This window comes from Megalopta genalis, chromosome 9, assembly GCF_051020955.1.
Source record: "Megalopta genalis isolate 19385.01 chromosome 9, iyMegGena1_principal, whole genome shotgun sequence".
Lineage (NCBI taxonomy): Eukaryota > Metazoa > Arthropoda > Insecta > Hymenoptera > Halictidae > Megalopta > Megalopta genalis.
In genome coordinates this window covers 13,331,184-13,354,618 of record NC_135021.1, presented here as the reverse complement: position 1 = coordinate 13,354,618, position 23,435 = coordinate 13,331,184, and the positions used below count along the sequence as shown (strand labels likewise).

General features: G+C 42.0%; 1 protein-coding gene across 4 annotated transcripts in view; it reads left to right on the top strand.

Moving 5' to 3' along the window:
• Nucleotides 1–23,435, top strand: part of LOC117220772 (protein lethal(2)essential for life) — a 38,877-nt gene that overhangs the window by 9,340 nt on the left and 6,102 nt on the right. For 2 of the 4 annotated variants that reach the window (XM_033471042.2, XM_033471045.2), the window contains exons 2-3: nt 8,295–8,411; nt 9,714–9,897. In XM_033471042.2, the coding sequence (XP_033326933.1) occupies nt 8,295–8,411; nt 9,714–9,897 (301 nt within the window). The remainder of the gene's footprint in view (nt 1–8,294; nt 8,412–9,713; nt 9,898–23,435) is intronic. The other 2 variants (XM_033471043.2, XM_033471044.2) reach the window with 2 other exon arrangements.

Sequence of the window (23,435 nt, the reverse complement as noted above, 5' to 3'; positions counted from 1 at the left end):
GTTTTAAAATTTAACGTCGACAACAATTACCCGAAAACAAGAGACGTCCGAACTAGCAGAAATTTCTAAACGAAAAAGTAAGTTGCACCTTTGACGCAACAAAATTTTAACTAATTGTTATTCAGCTATAAAATAAACGCAAAATATGCTTCATTGTGTCTGAAAGCAATCATTCGAAAATGTTGATCAATGAAATTTGGCATTCGTCGTAGTTTGAAAGGTTATGCGAAAGTGTCGCCGAGTACTCGAGGCTCGTGATCGCTTGGCGGATGGAAATTAATCTGGCTGGTCGCGTGTAACACGTTACACCTCGTGTACGAGTAGACGCGGAATCGATGCTCGAAACTTGAGGAACTCGCAGCCGTACGCTGCCGAGATTTATGCCTGCTCTCGAGGCTAACAATAAGGCTTGCGGCTGTGCAACGGTCGTGGCGTGCCCGGGAATGATTAGCGCAGCGTTTCACACTCAATGTGCATCGAGCCACGTGCTTCTGGTCGCCACTTCTCGACCGATTAATAGGATAATCGTATTGGGACGCGTTCTTCAGGGTGCTCCGAAATGTTTGCTTCTCCTTTTGTCGGACCTCTGTCCTGTCTTCAAGGCCGAAGACCTTGTTCCATTCGCGATTCACGCGCACGAGCCTGAATACGCAGAAAGACAATGGTCCTTTAGAAAGCGGACTTTTTTGACGATTTTGCCAGATGTGGCAGTGCTTGGGCTCATTTAGGTAGTTGTTCGGCGATCTCTTTTCACATTGTTCTAGAATAAAGATTGTATTAATCGGTAGGTTATGCACTTGAGCCGAAATTTATCCGAAACTATATAAACTGTCATCTTTTATTTTAATCTATTAGCTCCTACTATTGGATTGTTCGGAAAGAAATTTCGTTTTTTTACCAACAGAGGCATTAGTTTTGTAACTTTGCGAAAACAAATCGTAGCGACTTAATTCAGCCCTCAAATTAAAAAGGAAGGTACGAATTTTACGATATATTGTAACGACATGCTCGAAAAAATTTTTTGCAGTTCCATAGAGGGTGTTAAAGTTCGTACATTTTCGGTGTCACGAACATGACCACAGATTTAGGATACTACAGTCGTGGGATGCATGATATTCGAAATTAGAATATGGTATCGAAAAGTGGAGATTTCAAGCTGTAATTTAAAAAAAAAAGTTATAATTTTATGATAGCTTTTAACGCAGTTGCAGCTGTTCACAGATTGATCACTTTTCCACCAAAAATAACCGATGCTTCAATTTCGCTTAAAGAAAATGGAAAAAATTGTCTTAATTAAATACGTTCCTGTTTACCGATATCACAAACTTAGTATATATTGATTTGTGTTACCCGTCTCCATTTCGTAAGCCAGATGAGCAGCATTAACGCACGCGATCCAGAATCTACGTTGCGCACACGGGTGGATCATGTATCTACAATGTCCGCTCGCCTAGGCCCAGACTAATCTGTTGCCGCTTGACCTATTCCCCGTGATTGAATTAAGCGATTGACTCACCGTTAACCATTCATAATGCGTAACAAGAAAATAGAATTACGAGCAATTGTTTCGATGGCGAGATCGCATCTCCATCGATCAGCTTTTCCGTCAGATTCATCCGAAACAACAGCTGAAACAAACTGCAATCGTGGCAAACTTTTGCAAGCGAATTCTCGCAGCTGGTGCCATAGTGTTTTGAAATACATTTTTAGTATGAATTTAAATTGTAATCAATTTGTATAATAGAGATTTAAATAGAAATTGTAGGTTATAGTAGATCTTTAATAAAAATTTAAAGAACGGCGGACCTTTTTGACATATATTATTATATTATTACTATATTTTTATTTATATATATTTTTATAACATATATTATTATATTTTTATTTATATTATATTTTATATTATATTTTGAAATATAATTGAGTACTCGTAGGACCATTTATAACTTTATTTATTAATTTCTTCAGTATATCTTCTAAGGTACTATTTTTTAGTCTTTTTCCATAGACCTTGATGAACCACATGTGAAAATCTAAAACAATTTTCAGAAACTGGATAGTAAAGAAAGAGTATTTATACTCTGGATCCAGATGGACCCATGCTCTGCTGATCAAGTGTTAAAAGAGATTGATTTGAATTGATTCGAATCAAGTCGCACGCACTAATTGAAACGTAGTACACAAGAAATGCGTGTTTTTAACTCTGTACCGTGCCGAATAAAATGAGGAAATATAGTAGATAAGTAGATTTTCATGACTTTATAGTTTATTTGTAATATGACATTCTGATTATATTACTTGTACTTACATTATATTTATGTTATGAATTATATAACCGTAATGGTAGATCAATTTGTTCTTAAATATCGCTGGTTGAGCATAAAGGGTTAATAACACATAAACATGAATCAGAATAAAATTCCTTTAGCGTATGCATACGCTTTTCGCAGTCAAAGAGTTAATAATGAAATTAATATCGAAAATATAAATAAAGTTAATATGATCATATTACCAAAGATTCGTAGACGAATTTTCGCGTGAACTCCAATTACAGTAAATTCTGCCTAATTGACGCACAGATTGTGCACAAAAATGGACAATTTGGGAAGAGGAGATTATTCAAGTCTTCACAATCGGCGACTATAGAAACGATCCGCAAGGCTCGAATAATCGTATCTCCGCTTCCTAACACGTCCATTTTTATGTACAATCTGAGCGTCAATTAGGGAGCATTTATTGCAGCTACAGCCGGCATGGAATGCAAACGCGGAAAAGATCGATGAATCGAAGGGCGATCATCGGTCAGCCTATTGTCGCGGTCGTGTCAGTCATCGATTTTTCTTAAGTCGCCTTTCTGGGTCAAGTACGCGCCGGCGAACCGTCGTACGCACGCCGATGTTTATAAATTATACGTTGACAGGCTGCCAGGGGGAAATTAGAAGTTCGCCGTCTATCTTTACACTTGTCAAACAACTTTCGAATGCAAGGCGAAAATAAGAACCTCGCGATGGCCACTTTAAATCATTATCAGCTCGTACTAGATACACGATGTTAATTAATACCTACTCTGCGAACACCTTGGTGCGAATTCTCTTTTTCGTAGAAAATTCCTGCCGGATAAACACTATAAAGAAACACTCTAAAACCAAGAAATAAATTAACATTGCATTCGATCGGAAGATAAACAGTGTCGATTGCACGGATCTGGGTAGAAAAATGCGAAACAGGATCTTCGTGCAAATCCCGTTTCTGTGAATTATTTTACGATAATTAGGACAAGGCGATGATTTCGTTCGCTCGGTAGAAGGTTCCTTCTGGACGAGATAAAATGAAAATGTGATCCTGTGAATGTTGGATGGATATTTGTATTACTAGGTTCGATAAGGAAATGCAAAAGAAGATAGTTTGGCAGTTTTCTTTTTTCCAGTTATAGACTGTGTTTATTTATTTATCGATTTTTTCACGGGAAAATCCTTTAGTTAAAAAAGAAAGCAATACGTAAGGGTGAACAAATTAAAAATCATACAAAAGAAAATATTATTGTTTACGAAGATGAGTAAAAATATCTACTGTATAATATTTTGCGACGACAGCTGTCGCTTAATCTCGTCACGAGATTTCGTCAAAATGGCGAAAGTAGTTTGGCAACGATTAATCAACACTGCCGTGCCAGCAACCTCAACAATGTTATACAATCGAAGTATTTTGTTTAATCATATTGAAATTGGACGGATAAGGACATCGACCTTGATTTTCCAAGACCTTGCGTTTTATTTTCTCAAATTTGAACAAATTATTGCTTCAGCCACGCACGAGTGACGCGACAGACATAACGTTGAACGCAGTCTCATTAGGGCACAGAGTGGATTAGCGTTCTTCGTGTTGGTTCGTCGTCGACAGTTTTCCCGAGAAATTTCGCTTGCCACATACATATATGTATACATGCATACATAGTTGTCGACTATAGAGCTCACCCAGAGCCGGTCACGGAAACGCCGGGCACGAAATGATCGGCCTTTAGCGGTGTAAGCATCGCGTTGGCCTTTCCAGCTCGACGATTCCGTCCTCGCGAGAGATATCCTGCTCGGCATGGTTGACCTCTTCGGGCTGCTAGGACCTTTCTCCTGCCGAGGATAATTGTTGTCTGCGGCTCTCGCTCTACCAGCCGCGTTTCCTGCTCGGCTTCGCTCTAAAAGACATTTTGACAGGCACCGCGATCTCCTCGATATGGCGCGGTCTTTTTGTGCCGTGTGAAAGGGGTCTTCCTAAACAGAGGAGACCGGGAAGACCTCTTTTAATTTCTCCTCGGCTCTTCTCTTCATTTTCTTCTTCTACCTGTTCTTCGTCATCTTCCTCCGCTTCTTCCGGGGATGACCAATTCTGGCCACGCCGACGACGCTCTTCTTCTGCATACGATTACCTTTTCAGCCCCTCCGCTTATTCTCTTTTTTTTGCGGCCCGTTCTAAACGGATGTTTGCGGATGCACGCCCCCACTTTGTACCCTTTGTCCGAACCGCTGGATGCGAGTCGCTGTTGAATTCGCCGCGTTTCGGAAGCTCCAGACTGCCCTGTTCTAGGAAGCCCGGAGGATCTAATAGCGGTGTTTATCTTGGAAAATGCATTCAGTTGATTTTCGACTTATTCGTAGATTGCGGATACTGTGCATTTATAACTAGAATTGAGTAGTTGAAATTTCGAGCGATAGAAAGTTTGAAGGAATTTCGAAATGCCAATGTATTATCTTTAATCTATTAAAACGATTAAAAAAGAGATTAACTTGCTATTTATTTTCTGGTTTTTGCAATCGATGCAAGACATTTTCTATTTTATGTAAAAATCCGATGTCCACTTATTCGACTTTTTTAATACAGTTATACAATAAATCTCTGATATTGTTCACTTTCATAGTAAACATTCATTAAATTGACATTACCCTGTAGATCTAAATCTACGAAAAGCACGCATTCTTCGAGGTATTCTTGAATAGTACCCGGTAAGCTAGGTTATCAGAATGATCTCGATGGTTCTAGATTATGCAAACATATATCCTCTTCGTTCACCTTGTCCAAGTTTATGAATCGATTCAGCAAATGGGGGTTTACACGCACTGACACACTCCTGTAGAACGCTGAATTCTATCGCGACCGGAAAAGCTCGGTCACAAAGTCGCCGCACGATTTTTACAGATCTTTATACATATCCGGGAAATGTAAATTCCTTTTAGACACGCTGTTATCGCGTTCTTCGAGCAGATCTAATCTAGGAGTTTGTAAGAAAGTATGGTTGTCGGTAATCGTAGAATGAGACAGCAACTTATCGTCCTGTCCCGGTTCTGTCACCTCGGCTTCGTTTTTGCTACCGGCAGGAATCAGTCTCATCCTGATCGAGGAGGAGGCTAATAGCAGTGCATTCAATTTAGAACTATCAAGATATATCGCTAGGATTATTGTCCCCTTTTTTTACCGTTTCGCCTGTTCCACCGTTGACTCACTCCAGCTATTTATTGCTTTTTACGATCGCGATGGATAAAATGGAGCGTGCGGACACGTTAGGTCGCGTGACGGGATACGACGACCGTTTTCTCGTCGAAATTGTCCCATTCCGTGGAATTTGTGACAGGAACGATATTTGTCGGTGAAACGTTTGCTTGATAGTAATATATTCCCCTAATGGCGAGTACCATTATTGCCCCATTAAACGTTCTTGGACACGTGAGTATTTTCGGAAGCGTTCGTTCGTCAAGAACGAACAAGGAATCAATAAAGATCAACGAAATATTTCAAAGATAAGACACGGTATTGTTAGTATTCTTTAAAGGCGATACTGTCTTTGAAATCGGAGTCCTCATGAATAAAATATTTGATTTACCAAAGTACTCGTAGAATTTCGTACGAAACGAACGATTTTACATTTTCGTCGGAAAACTAAATTATACACTTATTGATAAAAGGTAAGAGACATGTTACATAAATGCATATTCTTGGGTAAAGTAAACCATCGTAAGATAGGCTAAAAACTTGTATTGTGTCAACGAAAACATCAAATCTTCTTCCTACAATTTCTTAATGTTTTATTTTTGTATTTTTGTATTTATTTATTCTTTTTTGTATTTTTGTCCGTTTTATCTGTCGTATTCACCAAATAAAAGAATATTGCAATGTAAATAATGTGTTACAAGCTTCATTATAATATGTACTCTTAATTTAGTAAGACGTATATTTATCGAAACATCAAAATTTTGCTGAAATGTCAACTTTGTATGCAAAGTTTCATAACTTTTGTCGCTAAGTGTATACATCAAATGCTTGAATAATGGGAAAAACGAACAAGGTCTTTTGTTACATAACAATGAAATTATACGTTTGCAACCTTTGGAGTAAGAAATGCACACCGGATGTGAGTATTGTGCCGTCGATCGTCGTCAAAGAATTAAATTATTTCTCAAGTACTAAAAAGAACAAAACGAAATTAAATTTCACCAAACATGCTGGCTACAATATTTCGATCCTGTATTTATTAAAACTTCTCGAAACAATCCCATAAAAATCTGTGCTCGCTCTGGACGCGTTTATGGATGTCTCAGGATGTCTCATAGCTCTGGAAATCATCCCCTTCGGGACGCAGAACGAGAGCAAATGACAAACTGGAGACCGCGTGGCAACAGCTGTTTGCTCGTTACGAGAACTGGAACGGCAGCGACAAGGGATTATCGAATTGCTGAAAATAGCAGACTCGTTCTGTGTGTAAGGACAGAACGAGCCAGGGGGTTAATATCGAGCCATGACACCGCGTCGCAGCTGGTGCACTATTTTAGTATCCTCCAGGTCGGCGGCCTCCCCGAAGAGGAGCCGCCCCGACTTCCGGTTATCGGTTTCACCGAACCCGCACCGGTCTCGACAGAAATAGTCCGGCTGGATTAATTAATTGGCGATCTATCGGGACGATCTTAGCCCAGCATCGATCGATCCGCGTGTCCCGAGGCGATCTTGCTTGTTGACATTAATCAGCACTCGTGTGTGATGTTTTTCGAGTCGAGTCGAGTCGAGGCAGTGCCAAGCGATTTCCTGATTTTCCAAGAGAATAAGAACAGGTATGATCAGTTTAATCAGCGTCGTTGTTTGGCTTTGCAATGATCGAAACTGTCCATAGGACAGGTGTACTCGATGTTTAACGCTTCGGCTCACGAACGTTTACTTGTTCGTGATGGTCTTCTTAATGGCAGCGTTATCATATGTACGACAACTAATCCGTCCACGATTTTTGTGTTTTCAGTAAGCTAGAAATTGCTCGCGTTCTCCGATCTATTCGGTACCGTGGAATAATTTCGAGTCACCTAAAGACTTCGATTACCCCGCATTGTTCTTTCGATCTTCCCGAAGAACTTTGAACTCGATCCGTCTCGATCTGAGGAAACCGTGATTTTTAGGAATTCCAAGAATTACGTTTCTCTCTCGGATTAGGGTCAACTAGGCATGACCGCTTAACTACCGGAAGCTAATAACCGGCTGTTTAACGAGTGTGCTTCGTTCGAAAGAAGCCGAATAGTTTCCTTTCAGACAATTATCTCGAGTGAAGTTATTCGACTGTATTTGTTTACGATGTTCGGGAGGAATTTATGCAGTGACTTCCGGTAGATAAAGCGGTAGAACAGTGCTTAATCGCTCTAAACGAGAGTGCCATGTACAAACGCGCGGTTTTCAAACAATAACGGGGATGAAGCTTCCGGTGCTATAATACTTTTTTACACCTCTTCTCTGTTTTCCTCTCTCACTTGTAAATACGGAGGGAAGCGTCTAATTCTATCCTGGGAATGGATCTCTTTGGAACGCCTTATGTACGCAAAGTTTCCTGGCGATCAACAACAAAACTTCGTCCAAAATTCGTCAGAACAATCGTTCGTTCAATCGCAAGCACTACTCTCGTTTCTTTAGCTCGCGACACGATCGGATCTCGCTGTTCGATTACGAGTTTCCCGGTGTACACTTGGAATCCTTCCGAAGAACGATAGCGTTGTCGTTGATCGCCAAGAAGCAACGGAAATGTTCGGAAAAGAGTGATCAGCGATTTTGCCGAAATAACACGAACCGCTGAAATTAAAGAAAAAAAAGGATCAAGCGAATAAAGCGATAACGAATAAAAAAACTGATAAGCGATTCGAAAGAAAACAACTAACAAAAGCAACCGAAAAGTTAACAAGATTAATAATGCGCCCCCTGTTCCTCCCCCTGCTCGACTTCTGTCTCGCCTTCTGATTGGCTCTCTCTGCATTGGCACGTTGGTGACTAACTTGAAGTCGACATCACACGAGCTCCAGCGAACAACGTACGTCGACGTCCTCGAAGACCGAAGGTTGGGACAAGGTCGACCCTGCAGCACCGCCAAAGCGGTCCGCATTCGACAGCTTCAAAAGGTGACGCCACTGTAAAAACAGCAAAAAACAACCACACAGAAAACAAAAATAAAAGCGAACAATCGCCGCCAACGAAAACCGTCCGGAACGCCTAATTCATTTAGCCGGACGTTGCAGTACATTGCACCGCTGCTGCCACACGCTTTCGAATATTTCAGAGTTGGCCGCTCAAACCATTTTGACAATCAACATTTTTTAATATAATATCTTATCTAATGTAAAATTGATTTAATATAGTTTTTAATATATTAATATATTTAATATATCTAATATGTCTTTTAATATATTTAATATATATTAACGGAGTTGCCGCTTCTAATAGATATTGCCGCCTAATAGATATGAATTCGTATCGATTGATACACCGAAATAATTACACGAACGATGAAAAACTTCTGTTTGCGTAATTAAATCTCCGAGACGTTCGAAAACGTGGGCAGGAATCATGCAAAGCGCTGTAGTCGAAGACTCCTGCCATTTAGTTTGTCATCCTGTACAGCTCGTTCGGTCACGTAAATCGCGTGAACGTTACTGAAAATCGATGGCACTCCTTTGATTTTCCAATTACTGTACGGTGAAAACTGCACAATCGAATTGGCAAGAATAGATGATATTTCTTGAGATATCTACGAAAAGAATGTGAAACACGAGGGCTTCCAATGCGAGTCAATGCTATCGATCTACAGTCGTTGACACGAATGACGGTAGTCAAAAGCTGTTCACACAACCACCATCGAGAATCGCACAGAGGTAATGGGGCCACGCATTGTTCACGTTTCAGCGACCTAACACCACGCCTCACGATTAACCTAACAGACCCAGCACAGTAGTAGTTGAACGTGTAGATACACATTAGCCAGCTTCAGTGTGATTTTGTTTTTCTCGTGTGACGTTCGTTTCGCTCAGGGAAATCGAGCTTTCACCAGACGGTTGCACCCGAGCTTGACCCTTCGAAGTAGTTTGCGCACGATAGTCCTCCATTCGTGACCAGTTTCTGTGTTGTTTCCCTCTCCGTTGCATCATCGCACCGCCTAGGTAAGGGTCTGCGCAGCCGAGAACACGTCTCTTCCCCGAGAGTCCTCTTTCTCCATTCTCTTTCGCTCTTTCTTCCCTCTCCTGCCTTCTTTTTCTCACTCGCCCTCTCTCTTTCATTCGATTTCACCCCGTCGTCGACGCATTTTCTACTTTGTTTTTTTTCGTCCATCGTTCGAGCGCACTTGTCCCGCACTACTTGTATGTACGCGAATCGATCGCACCACACTTCGGCTAACCGGCTGTTTTTCCGCTTGCTCTACCTTTCAGCACGACCACCCAGAGTACTCAGAACAGCTCTCTTAGCCCGCAGCATGACTCCGCCTGGCTCGACGGACTCAACAGCCCACTCATCCAGGACGAAGGAGACAGCAAGATGCTGAAGCTCCGATTCGACGTCTCCCAGTACACGCCCGAGGAGATCGTTGTCAAGACTGTGGACAACAAGCTTCTGGTAAGTCATTCTTCTACCCTCGTTCTGGAATGTTCACTCGATACCGCTGATTTCGGGCATTGTTTAATCTGGGAGCTTGCCGTTTCGGGCTAGGCTCAAGAGACGGAACTTGATCGAATAGTCGTGGTACTCTCCGAATGACTGCGGCAGCCATTGTTCGCCCAAGGGATGTTACAACCCCTGGAGTAAAATATTCGAACACCTTTCAAAACGCAATGGCTTTTTCCAAATTGGACTGGATGATTTTTTTAGAGATGTTACTGGGTTTAGAATAACAAAATGAATTACGTTTTTTCGATCTTTTTATCTGAGCTTATAACAAAAATTTAAAAAATTTTATTTTATCGAAATCGATTGACCTTGTTATGAGCAGACTGCGGATTTTTATGCATTTATGGTACATGCAAGTTCTTAAATTGCGTTACTATCTTTCGTGTCATTCCAAGTGCTAAATTAATAAAATGTATTTTAGACATTATACAGTAAAGTAAAGTAGTCACTCAACATCTCTAAAAAAATTGAAACCATTCAGTTCAGTTTTCAAAAAGTTAGTGCGATTTAAAAGGTGTTCGAATACAGCTTACAGTCTGATTGATTAGTTCCGCTTCTCCTTATTTAATTAAGATAGCCATATATTATACTAGACTCTACAGACGTGCCCCGAAGACTCCAGGAAACTATAAATTCTGGATTGCGAGAAACTATTTCCTTCCCTGTCTGCACTAATTCGATCGACCGTTGCACTGCACGTTCATTGGTCGCGTTTCCAATAGCAGTATCGCATTAGTATTTTGTATTGCTCCGCGCGCTATTTGACGTATGAAATATTGTACGACTTTGTTATTTCCGTGGGCGTGTAAATCGTTGCCAAGTGCGCGCGATTTCCCGGCTTCTACCGGTCGCTCGTAGCCACTTAATTAGAACGGGAAGACAATTGGCTTGCGACTTTCTTCTTCGAGAGATCGCGACGCCTCGCGCCCTGTCGCGCCATGACAAACGCGAAATTATTACGCCTGACTCACTCCGCGCGCATATTTCGCAGCGAACCGACTGTTGCGCAACTTGGCACCGGCCGAAACTGGTCCATCTTTTTACGCAATCCGCGTTTCGAGCTTCGACCGCCGTTAACGTACCATCAACGCTTTTCGATTACATTCTCGCGAACCTATTTGCGGCCCTCCGTCGGCCTCTTGCTTCTTCCTCTTCTTCTTCCACGTCACTGAAAACTCACTTCGCGAGATCTTCGAGATCTGTGAAATTCTCTTTAGTAAGAACTCTCACGAGTAATCTTCTTCGACACACATTCCAATATTCGAAAGTGTGCGCCTCGAAGTACCCGTAGTCACTTTTTTTAAACGCAAAGTGCAAATAAACGAAGAAAAAGCAGCGGTTCGCCTGAACTTTCAAGACTTCTGGTTCGTCAAACAGTGACAGCTTTAAGAATATTTTTAAACGCAGCGGATGGAAGAATCATTACAAATTAAATATAGGAATATTTCTCAATCTCTGTTTAAACAAGAAAAAATATTATCCCCCTAAAAATCAAAGAACTGTGTAGTCAACAAAATTATTTAGTTGATGTATACACGCTTATGGAGCTTACGGAGTTTACGTATACGTCTTTCGTAAAAGGGGCAACGGAACGCCATAGCATCGGGGGTTTCGTAGGATTTGCAGGATCGATTTGGACCGCAACGGTACTCGAAAGTGAGGTAACTAGCTCGAGAAGCCGGTTTGATAAAGCGGTACGGTGCATCATCTCGCACCGCGGTTAATTACGAAGACGCGCGGTGCTCTCCAGTAACGAGAATTGCCCTTTCGCGAGTTGCACGTCGCTTCGGCCGGTGGAGTCGACTTCCTGCCGGGAAGTGACGCAACAAGACCAATTAGAACGTTCTACATCGTTCGCGAGGAGCCTCCGGAGAGAGCCGAGATGGTAAAGCGGCGGAAAATTCAGAGCCTCCGCTTCCTAGTTTCCTCGGGCGATCGTAAATCCTTCGACCAGCTCGTGTAGTCAACATTTAGTCTCCTCCTGGCGCTCAAATTCCTTCGCACAGCGTTCCCTAACATGTTTTCAATACTGGAAGCTTCTTAAAGTAACCGATATTTGATTCGCCGAAGTTTAAGCAATTGGTTCATGCATGCAATGCATACAGATACGTTCAACAATTTTTTTGACTAACAAACCCGTCAATCTTCGGTGCAGAAATATTTTTGTCTATCGAAACGAAGCTTGAAAAATATGTTGTACTTTCTTTTTATAGTTATTCCTTCACTAGTTTCGATTAGAAAAATTTTCAAAATCGCTGATGCTTCGTCTTTGAAAGCTGAAGTCATTGTTCCGCATATCGTACATTTTTTTTATTGTTGAACTTTGTAATATTTGGTGGATAAATAATTTTATATAGTGGAAAAATAGGTGAAGAACATGCTTGGAACTTTTTTTATCATTATTAGACTGCGGATCTTTATGCAAATAAAAATTTTCCTCATGTATTATATAAAACAGGAGTTTGATAAGAAAATTGATATATTTAATATTTCTTCTCTTAATGGCGTTAATGCGGTGAAAGCAATACAATAGTGCTTTTAAATTCTACGAAGTGTCTTCAAAATACTCCGTGTTTCGTTTATACAATTTTGCTGTAAATGCAGAAAATTCGCAGTTTTAATAATCATCGCGTCAGTTAATGCATGTGAAAAAATTGAGGTCTGGAATTCGCAAGAAATAATCTCGAGAAAGTCTGAAGAATCGTCGAAGCGAAGCGTCGGAAATTTCTGTCTGGATTTTTTCGCAAAGTTCGAAGATGTTCGAGGCCGTGGAAGGGAGGCCTCTCGCAGGAAGTGGGAGTCAGAATTTTCGGCGAAGCGTGCTCGCGTTCAAGTTTCTTCTCTGGCCGGCGTCGCGGCGTTCCGTCGACGGAAATAGCCGACGCCGAAAATAAGTTCACGGCGCTCGTCACACCGCGACGTCTTAGAATAATGTTCGGCCATTGTGAAGCTCATAAACGCGAAACCGGGTAGCGGCGAGATTCCTTCAAGCTTCTTTCGCCGATCAGTTTTCACGGATCTCTGTGTGAATTTGTCGACTCGTTTGAAAACAAAATATCAAAGACTTGGCAGCTTCGGGCAGTCCGTCTTAGCGCGACGAGCGCGAATCGACAGCAATTTGAGTCTAATTTAGAAACGAGTCACGGAATCCCTGACTCGTTTGATGTTAACTCGGCTCGATGTTAATATTTTAGCCGAGAAAACTTCGCTCGATATAAAAAGATTTTTACTTGACGCGTTAAATGCCGAATATCAACACCAAAAATTTCTACAACATCAAAGTAATTGAAACCTCGGACTGTATAAATCGCCATCTAATTAATCAGTTTTCAACAATTATATCGAATAAATTGCAATTACACTAGGAACAACACAAAGACTACATCTATAAGAAATATCTTCAAAAACATGTATCGAAAAATCGGTGATTAAATCTGAAATCGATCGTAAACGTCGAAAATTGTATAACTATGAGAATACAGTAAATTCTCTCTAATCGATGCTGAGATTGTACACAAGAATGGACAATTTGGGAAAAGAAGATTAGAACAATTATAAAAACGAGCCCTCCTCTTCCAAAATTGTCCATTTTTTTGCACAATCCGTCGTCCGAGGGATAATTAATGAAACCGAAACCAGTAAGTTAAAATTTACCTTAAGAAATATTAGTTCAACTCTTTCGTTTTACAAAAATCCTAGCAACATTCAATTCGTTCAATGTATTATAATAAAAATGAATTTCCCCCATAAGCGACCGACGCTGCACTCGACGTGTTAATTGAAGAGAAATATTGGGGTGGCAACTAAGTAATTACCGATTTCAGTTATACTCTTTCACTCCCATTTTTATGATATCCGTAAATGTTATATTATAAAATTATTATTATTATTATTATTATTATGTTATTTTTTATTATTCGTGAATGTTAGCAACTGGACAAATTGAATGCAGCGGTCAAGGAAAAGCGACCAGAATTGGTCAATCGTAAAGGTGTCATTTTCCAGCAGGACAATGCTAGGCCGCACACGTCTTTGTCCACTCGGCAAAAGTTGATGGATATTGGTTGGGAATTGATGTTACACCCACCACATAGCCCTGATCTCGCGCCATCGTATTACCACTTATTTCGTTCCCTGGACAACTCCCTTCGTGGTAAAACTTTTAACGATGATGACGCTGTAAAATCTCACTTAACTTAGTTTTTGGCCGAAAAGGATCAGACTTTCTACGAGCGTGGAATTTTCAAGTTGTCAGAGAGACGGCAAAAGGTCATCGAACAAAATGGAAAATACATTACAGATTAAACTTCATTCCAAGTAAAAAAAAATTTTTTATTTCATTGAACAAATCGGCAATTACTTAGTTGCCAACCCAATAGTTGTCCGTTGGACGTAGATGTTTAAACGACTCGCGACATTCGAAGTAATAGTTTGAAGCTCTGCAATATACCCTAATGACTATCCTGCTGCTTTTTTCTCGGGAACGGCGTTCACGCGTGGCCGGTTCGTAGAAATAGCGACGAACGCGTGTATTTCGACGGACGCGACAGAAAAATGGTGCACCATCGGCGCGGCGCGGCGTTGCAATAGGAAAGACGAGGGCGAGGTCGTTGCACCGCGATAGTCTCTGTCGGTGCAGCGGAGGAAAGATCAAAGCGAAGGAGGATCTCTCGCATCCGCGAACAGCCGCTGCTTTATTTCGATTTCCTTGGTCAAACGACCGCTGATAAACCCTTTCCGCTTCTCTTCTAAAACTGCCATCCCATCGAGTCGCAATCTATTTCAGAAGAACCGGAAGTCCTAGACAACTTTCCGCGTTGTGTTCAGACACGCTTCACCAGCGGTTCTTAATTTTGTGCGGACATTTGGGGGCAGACGCTGTAATCTACCGAGCTGTAATAGTGAACGACACGTGTTACCTTAGGGAAACACGATGAAATTTAATTCGTTTAGATTCTTCGCGATATGTAGAGGAATTGTCGCGACCGCATTTCTATAGTTTCAATAATCCCTCGTTTAACACGTTAAGCGCCATGTCAGTCACCGGTGACTGATGACATCCAATTTAAAAAATGATACTCTTGTATATGAATAGACTTTAAACAACTTGGCGATCATAAAAGGGTGTACTTAAATATGACTTTGTTACAAAAAAAGAAACATTTTAATGACTATTAATGAAAACACGGTATTCGCAGGTTTCACAGAATTCGGGTCCCGGGTAAAAATCAATTTTTAAAATAATAAATGAACTATAAATATTTTGATCTTCTCATGTAACACAAAATTTGGCGAATAAGCTTCTTTTGAAATTGGAAACATGGAAATATCATTTTAAATATATTTAACTACGTGGATATCCATACGTAACTATGTACTATTTCGAGAAAAGCTTCTTTGCCAAATTCTGCATTAGACGAGAAGATCCAAATATTTATAGTCTAGTTACTATTTCAAAAATCGATTGTTCACCTGACAGAATACTATAACGCGGGCTAAACCGAAAGGAAGGCAACACGGTTTTGTTAACCAGCTCGGATTGGTTCGTCGTGGAACCATTCGGGAATTACCAATCGAACGGAACTGGGATTCGCATAGAGAATAAAAACGTCAGAAAATGGTGCGCGCGGTGAAGTTAGGGTACATACGTTGCGCGAGTAATTAGTCATGTCACGACGCGGAGAACGTGTTGAAGTTAAGGAACGACCGCTCGAAACAGGTTGCCGGTGTGTATCGTGGTCAAGGTCCGTCTCGAATCGAGGTCGGCACTCTTGTCGTCGTCGTCGCTGGTCCTTAAAGGGCTCCGGCAAGGACGCGTTCCGAAGGATGAGCAGCAGACGGAGCGAAGAATGCGCGAGAGAGTTCGCTGACGTCACGCTCTCGCTCGATAAAGCACGCGGCCCGGATAAATAGGAGCATGGACCGGTTTGTTCAGCGGTTTTATTCAAACGAGCCCCTTCGGAGGGCAGACGCACACACCTTGCACGGGTCGCCCGTTGCGAAACGCTGCCGTTGTCGTCTTCGTCGTCGTTGTTCGCCCGTTTCGGGCAACTGGGTCGCGCGCGCCTCCCCGCCCGATCGGATCGAATCGATTTTTAATGGGCGCCGCCGTTGATAATGCCTTGATCTAATGGATCTGCGCTCTCGTGGCCGCGAACACGCCGCCACAGGTGTCTGTTGGCGAGCCGCTCCGACACCTCGTGTCCCAGAAAATGGATTCGAACACAGCATACGTTCCTCCCTCTACGCTAGAAACCGACGAGACGATTGCCCCGTCGCAACGGTCTCCTTTTTCCGCGGCTGTTGGACGATTAATTCTCCGCTGGACGGACGAGACAATATCGGTGGGATTTTCGCCAAAACGATATGTCGTCGTTAGCAAAGAAGTAGCCGTGTTTCTAAATTGAATATGATTTATATTTTGCAAGGCTAACGAACACGGGTCGGACGCCGTCAATTTTTACGTCCGAGATACCGCGACGCGTTTTTCTCATGAAACCGCGATTTTCTGCGCTCACGCGAGCTCGAAAGATGTTGCTATAGAACAACCGTTGCGGCCGCGTGTTCTGGCCGGAACCGCAGGGACTATAATAAGCTTGACGCCCGCGAAACGAGCGTTCTCCCGCGACGACTTGTCCACTCTATAAAACTGAATGGAGCGTTTTGAAGAAGCGCGCGCGGCTCTTTTACGAGCGGCTCGCCTTGTTCGGCGTGGAAATTTAGGTCGCGGGATATGAAGCTGTCGCGAGGAACACGTGGCGTATCGCGCGGGCCACGAGCTTCCTTTTTCGGTCAAGGAGAATGCGCCATTAGACGGTCCGGAAAACAGTCTCGTGTTACGCCGACGCTTTAATTGACTTTCGAAAGCCCGCCGGTTCCGACCGGCGTGCTTTACGAGCGGTTGCGAACGTGGGACCGAGGCGGAGGCGATCGTGTGAAATCAACGCTCTTGGTCCCTCTATTTTATCCAGTCGATTCGCCTGTTGACGTTCCATCGATCGAAAGAAACGATACGATCCGGAGGCAAATGCTTCGATTTGTAATTTCTGTGTTCGTGTTTAATCGTATTAAGTCGAGCGTTCGCTGTCACGTCGATTTTTCTAATACCGGACGATAGTATGCGCGCTTTGGACGTCTACGGCTCAACTTATTTTTGGTTGTTTCCGGATAATTCGCTGTGGTCGATTTCTAAAGAGTACCGTCTTGGATCTGCTATCTCTCCTCGCAGGAAACTCGATAACAAAGATTTCGGCCGGAGAGAGAGCCGGGAATAGAAAACAGGAAGCTGCTACCTTCAAGAGCCAGCAGAGTCATTAACAGCTTCTACGCGTCTACAAGTTTGTTCTGAAAGAGTGAAACGCACGTTCAGCATACAGAACAGTATAAACCTAGCATGGGACATTCTTAGTTCATTATTTATTTATTTATTTATTTATTTATTTATTTATTTATTTACGTACATACGAAGAGAACTACGTGTGAAACCATAATCTCTCCTAGATAGACATTGTAAATTTAATTAAGTTCACTTTAAATGAGGCCATGTTTCCAGTAAAAATTCAACGTTCGTAAAATGTTTGTTAGCTAAACTACGAGGAGTGCCTAGATGGAATGTCAACACTAAGTCTACAGAACCCGTAAAAATGGCGAGTTACTAATTGTTTAATTTATGATTACTCAGATTGTAAAGGTACATATATGAGTTACTTATTCAATATACGCGTTTCTTGCAGCAAATATATTACCATAACACTCGTTAAACATCGGAATAAATGTTTTACTTGTATAAACTAATATAAAACAGCTGCTATCAGTGTTCCGTAAATCTGTCGTTCAAAATAGTTCGAATTTTTTTGAATCCGATAAAATGGATTCGATCGGAGCATCGTCGCTTCCGATAGGAGATTGCAGAAAAGATCTCTTTGGGCGAGGACGGTGGCGTTCCGAGTATTCGAATGCCATTGAAATTGATGATCGAGTGTCGTCGGGTAGCCGGCTCCACGGTTTGCGTAATCCCCGCGGTCCGGTAAGACGATATCGAGGCGGAAAGCTTAGATCCGAGCCAGAGTTGAGTTACCAGGGGCTCGTCCACCGGTGGGCTCCCTTTGCTCTCCGCGATTTCCCTCCGTTTCCCTCTGTCTAGGGTTACCTGTGCCAGCGCCGCTGCTCCGGTTCCGGTTGCTTGCCTTGCCTGCTCGGCCGCTTTTCGTCTTTTACGGGCAGACCCGATCGATATCGCGAACACGCGGCCTCAGACCTCTGCACAGCACCCCGAGGCAGACCCTGAGGCAGAGCCGAACGATTCATAGTGGTCCACAACGTTTTCAAAATGCTAGAATTCAATTTGCACGCAGATACGAATGATATAAGCCTTGTATCGTCTCTTGAAACCGACTCACTTGTCTGAAAATTGTTGCTTTCCCCTTTCCTTTTGCTTCTTACGTTGAAGCTGCTGTGGGACCAATGAAGGGCTCGGTCAGAGCTGCGTCAGTAAATCAATTTCAGTAATTTTAGATTTTATGAGAACGAATATTTCTAGAGAAGAATACGATTATCCTTAAAGTTGGCAATATTTTAATCCCCTTGTATTTTTCGACATTATATAAGTAATATATATTTATATATTTATATACAATATAAGTAATATATAATATTAATATACAATATAAGTAATATGTAATATTAATATTATATATAATATATTATATATTATTCTTGTAAGTTAAGTGGAAATTATCATCCACAACTTTACCATTGCTGGTAGGGAAGTGATTAAACGTAATTATTCAAATCTTATTCACATCTTATTCCAATTACGAAGGAAAAAATTATATTTTTATTTAATTCTTCTTTCTTGCATTTAATGCGGACAATTGAAATTTTGCATACAAATTCGCAGTTTAATTATAACCCTTAACAGTTGCAATATTTAGGGTCGAATAGAGACTGAACTTCTGACCGAACTTGGAATTTCTGTCTGAACTTGGAACTTCTGATTGAACTTGGAACTACTGACTGAACTACTGACTGAACTACTGACGGAACTTCTGACTGAATTTCTGACGGAACTACTGACAGAACTTCTGACTGAATTTGGAATTTCTGACTGAATTTGGAATTTCTGACTGAATTTAGAACTTCTGTCTGAACTTGGAACTTTTGACTAAACTTGGAACTTCTGACTGAACTTGGAACTTTTGACTGAACTTGGAACTTTTGACTGAACTTGGAACTTCTGAGTGAATTTGGAACTTTTGACTGAACTACTGACTGAACTTGGAACTTCTGACAAATCCCAATTCCCGGGACCACTGTGCAACGCGGCGCATCGTCTCGGTGCATCGTTCGCCGAAAACGCGGCAGTTCGCCGCAGAAAAAAGCCCGCGGAGACTCGTTAATCGGATCAGAACGTTTGGACACAACGGACAGGCAGCAATTTAATCGCGACTACATGATTACTTGAATGCTCTCCTGCCGCGCTAACTCTTTGATCGCCGATACGCTGACGATTTCACTTTCACGGTTGTTCCGGCCGGCAGACGCTCGACTTCCCAAGCGTGCTGTGTTTTCTCTCCCCCGTGAAAACGTCGACGCGTTATCGCCGCGATACGTTCCATTTACGCTTTTCCATCCCGTCGACGGCAACACTTTTTTTCCGCATTTTGTTTTCGTTCGCGGAGCGTAACGCAATCCGCCGCGCCGGTTAAAAAGACGGTTCCCAGACGGAGAAACGGGTCCGCGACCTCTCCACACCGCAACAGACGGTTTTACTCGAGCAGAAAACCCGCGATTCTCCGGTTGCTTTACCCCAACCGCCTCCTTTCTAATCGTCTTCTTTGCGGAACGACACGCCGAGGTGGATTCGAGCGTGGATCGTCGATCCTGGCGGAACTCTGCCACGATGCACGTTGCGACAGCGGATTGTCGTTGGATGCACCGTGAAAATTAAATGATCGACGATGTCGCTTTGCGCGGCAGTAGTTTACGCACGCCATAAATGCGCAAAGGGAACAGATGGATAGAGACACTTAGTGCGATGCACAAGGGAAAGCGCATTTTAACGGTAAACATACCAATCATTAACCCTCTGTCGCATACCGTTGCTAATTGGGAAATTAACGTCAAGTGTTCCATAGTCCATGTGCTAAATAAATTTGAAAATTAAGTACAGTAAATTCCCTCTAATTGTCTGTCAGCTTGCAAACAAAAATGGACAATTTACTGTATGCTGCACTTACGACTAGACTTATTATCATAAGTGCATACAAACCGCAGTCTACTTATGACCAGCACCGATAGATACGGGTAATTGTTTACTGAAATTGTTTTCGCGGTTTTCACAGGGAATAAGAACATACAATATTTTTTGCACTTGCACGCGCATAAAGTTCTCATATGGGAGCAGTTATAGAAATCGTAAAAGAATATATTATTCCTCTGCCAAATATATATTTTTGTTGATTTGTCATAAAATAATTCATGCAACAGAGGGTTCAAACAAGCTGTGCAATAATCTACAAAGTTGTGCTTGAATAAATTGACCGACTAGCAACATGTTCCGCGACGGCATCTCTATAATTCCAATAACCGTCGAATAAAAATGACGAAACCGGTCGTTCGACCGACGCTGCTAGGTTTAATGTTAACGACCTTTTAATGACTGAGCCACGTCTGAACGAAGCTTTCGACGATTTTCTCCTTTTAACGACTTCTGACAAGTGGAACGCGTCGTCGAACGAATTTCGAGAATCGTTTCACGGGATGCTTTTCGACGATTAGAGATCGATAGCGTTGCGCAACGGGCGCAGATCGATTCGTGGACGGTTCGAACACGTCCGGCGACGTCTGGCAAGGTGAAGGCCAGGCTATTTGGTTCGTTGGCAAGCGACGTCCGCGCGGACAGATCGGACGAAACTGGTCCAAGAACGAGAATTCCTCGCGACGGCGACGAGCGTCGCGTCGCTTCTCGTCTGCTAGGCCGAGGAGGGCACCGAAACGCAGCTCTCATTAGCGTCGTTTGCGTAACGCAATTAGCGCGACGGGCCTCGCCCACCCTCGCCGCGAAACGCGGATCAGCCTCGCTGCCTTTTCACGCGTCTGCCTCTGGGTGCGGTCCAAACGCATTTTTCCACCTGCATTTTTTCACGAGCGCATCTGCCCGGACACGGTTCGCTCGTTTACCATCGTTATTACCGTGTCCGTATCGTCTGTCCACGAGATTGCATCCACTAATCTTCCGTGACGTGCTCTACATAATTATTTTTATGAGCAGGCAAGAATTTCTACGACCTACTGAAAATGAGGCAATTTTTTGAAATGTGAGAAGTAGTGTGTCTAGTAAAAAGTACACGCCGATCTTCTTTCTCGATATCTTAGATATTAGTTGACTGCAGATCTTAAGGCATTATCAACATCCGTATTTTTGTCAATTTTCTAGTTGGCAAATTGAAAGTGATTTTTACAAAATGATACGCAAAAGTTGGGATTTATATCATGATTTAATCAAGAAATTTAATTTAATAAAAATCCACCGCTAAGTCAGCAACGATAGGCTTCTAATTATGCGTAATGAAATAACCAGACTGCGGTTTCTACGCATTTATGACAAAAATGTTGGCACATGACGCGGCGGAAAGATTAAAAAACTGTAAGAATGTCGTTACAGTATTTTTTCTATCTATTAGACTTATTAACAAAGAAAACGAATTTTTATTCTACTTTAGTTTGTTGCAATTCAGGCAGACAATTTTCGTGATGCATAAGAAACCGTTGTCCAGAAACCACAAAATAAATTTGAAAAACATTGTTCAACAGAGAATCGAATGCTAAAGTAAGATGCACTCGTTCGTAACGGCGCAAAGTTCGACTGAATTATTCATGGAAACTAGAATATTATCGAGCAAAATGATAAAACTAAATGGACGTGGAATGACCTGAATGGTAACGGAATATGATTAAACTCTGCGAGAAACGGGTAGAAAGTCCCGTTCGCAAGAGTCCGCGGTTTCGAAGCTGCGGCTCGTAAAATCGGCCAGCACCTAAACCGACTTGCGCCTCTAGGCGCATTAAAAATAGAGATTGCATCAGTCGGTCGGCTAGCATCGAGTATCCATTCGATGGCATGCAAATATCGCGGCTCGACGCCGGCCACTGTCTTACGGGATTTCGTATAAATGAATCTCATTAGCGTCTCTCGTTGCGTCACGACGATTAGCGGGGACCCGATCGCCGGCGCTGGTGTCATCGACGTATTTAGAAGCCGCGTGGCCGAACAGCTTATCTCGACAATCGGCGATTCGTTCGCCGTGTTCTGCACTTTTATTATATTGTTCTTAGGCCTTAACGATGCATTTCCTTGCTTCCAGGCACCCCACGGGCCTCTCTCGTTAGCATGCTCTACTCGTGATCTATACGCGTCCGCGCGCCACCAGGATCTCATTTGCAATTTAGAATCTCTCTCTCTCACTCTATGTACATCTAGATTGACCATTCCGTGCCGTTTGTTCTGCCGTTACTAGCAATCACGTGAATTGCAGTTGCGACAAACTCGGACCGTATCGCTGATCGATGCGATGCTGGCGAGATAAATCGAATGACTGATTCCTGAGTCATTCTATGGCCGGCTATCGAATGACCGACCGAATTCGTCGATGCAACGTAACCAGAAATATGGATCAGTTAAACGGGAATATTTTCTGGCTTCGAAATCTAGATTATTTTTAGAAATTTATCGCTAGGCAACTAAACTAGATACAGTGTTCGATCGCTTTTCACAAGGCATTCAGGTATGATTGAGTTATTATAGACGAACTTTTGCTGCATAGAATTTTTGGCGAAATTTGTTTGATAAATTTTGTTGAACGCGCATTAAAGTTGACTGAATAGTTCCTTCAATTGGACCACTTAGTTGACAAGTGGTGTAAGTACAAAGTTATGAGAAAAGAGTTCATTGTTAGTTAGTATTGAGTACAGTTGTTTTATTCGTCGCTTAAAATTGTGTATATTTTCTTTCATGTCGACATAAAATGAGGGTGATAATAAATATAGAGACATAATAATATAGTGACCATAACATTATCTGGAATAGTGGATGCACATATTGATTTACACTACTGCTACGTTCGACTAACACATTCTTACACGATAACTTTCCCCTATTAAGTAAATGTGGCAAGTGAATTCCTGTTTCTGTGGCTAAAAAGAAAGATATGCTGGATGTGCTGAAATCTATTCCACCAATTTATCATACCAGTTTCTCAAGCATTAGAAAGCATTGCGAACGTAGTCAGTGACAAGGAATGTAGCAACGAGAATGAGTTTCTTTAATATTATTCATAATATATAATGTAATAATATACTGTGTTCATTGAGAAGCGTACACTACTTGTAGTACTTTAAAAATTAGTTAAAAAAGATTACTTCTACATTAATTGCCCCGTGGCTTAAGTCTCTTTCCTGCAAGAAAGAGTTATGATAATTCAGTACAA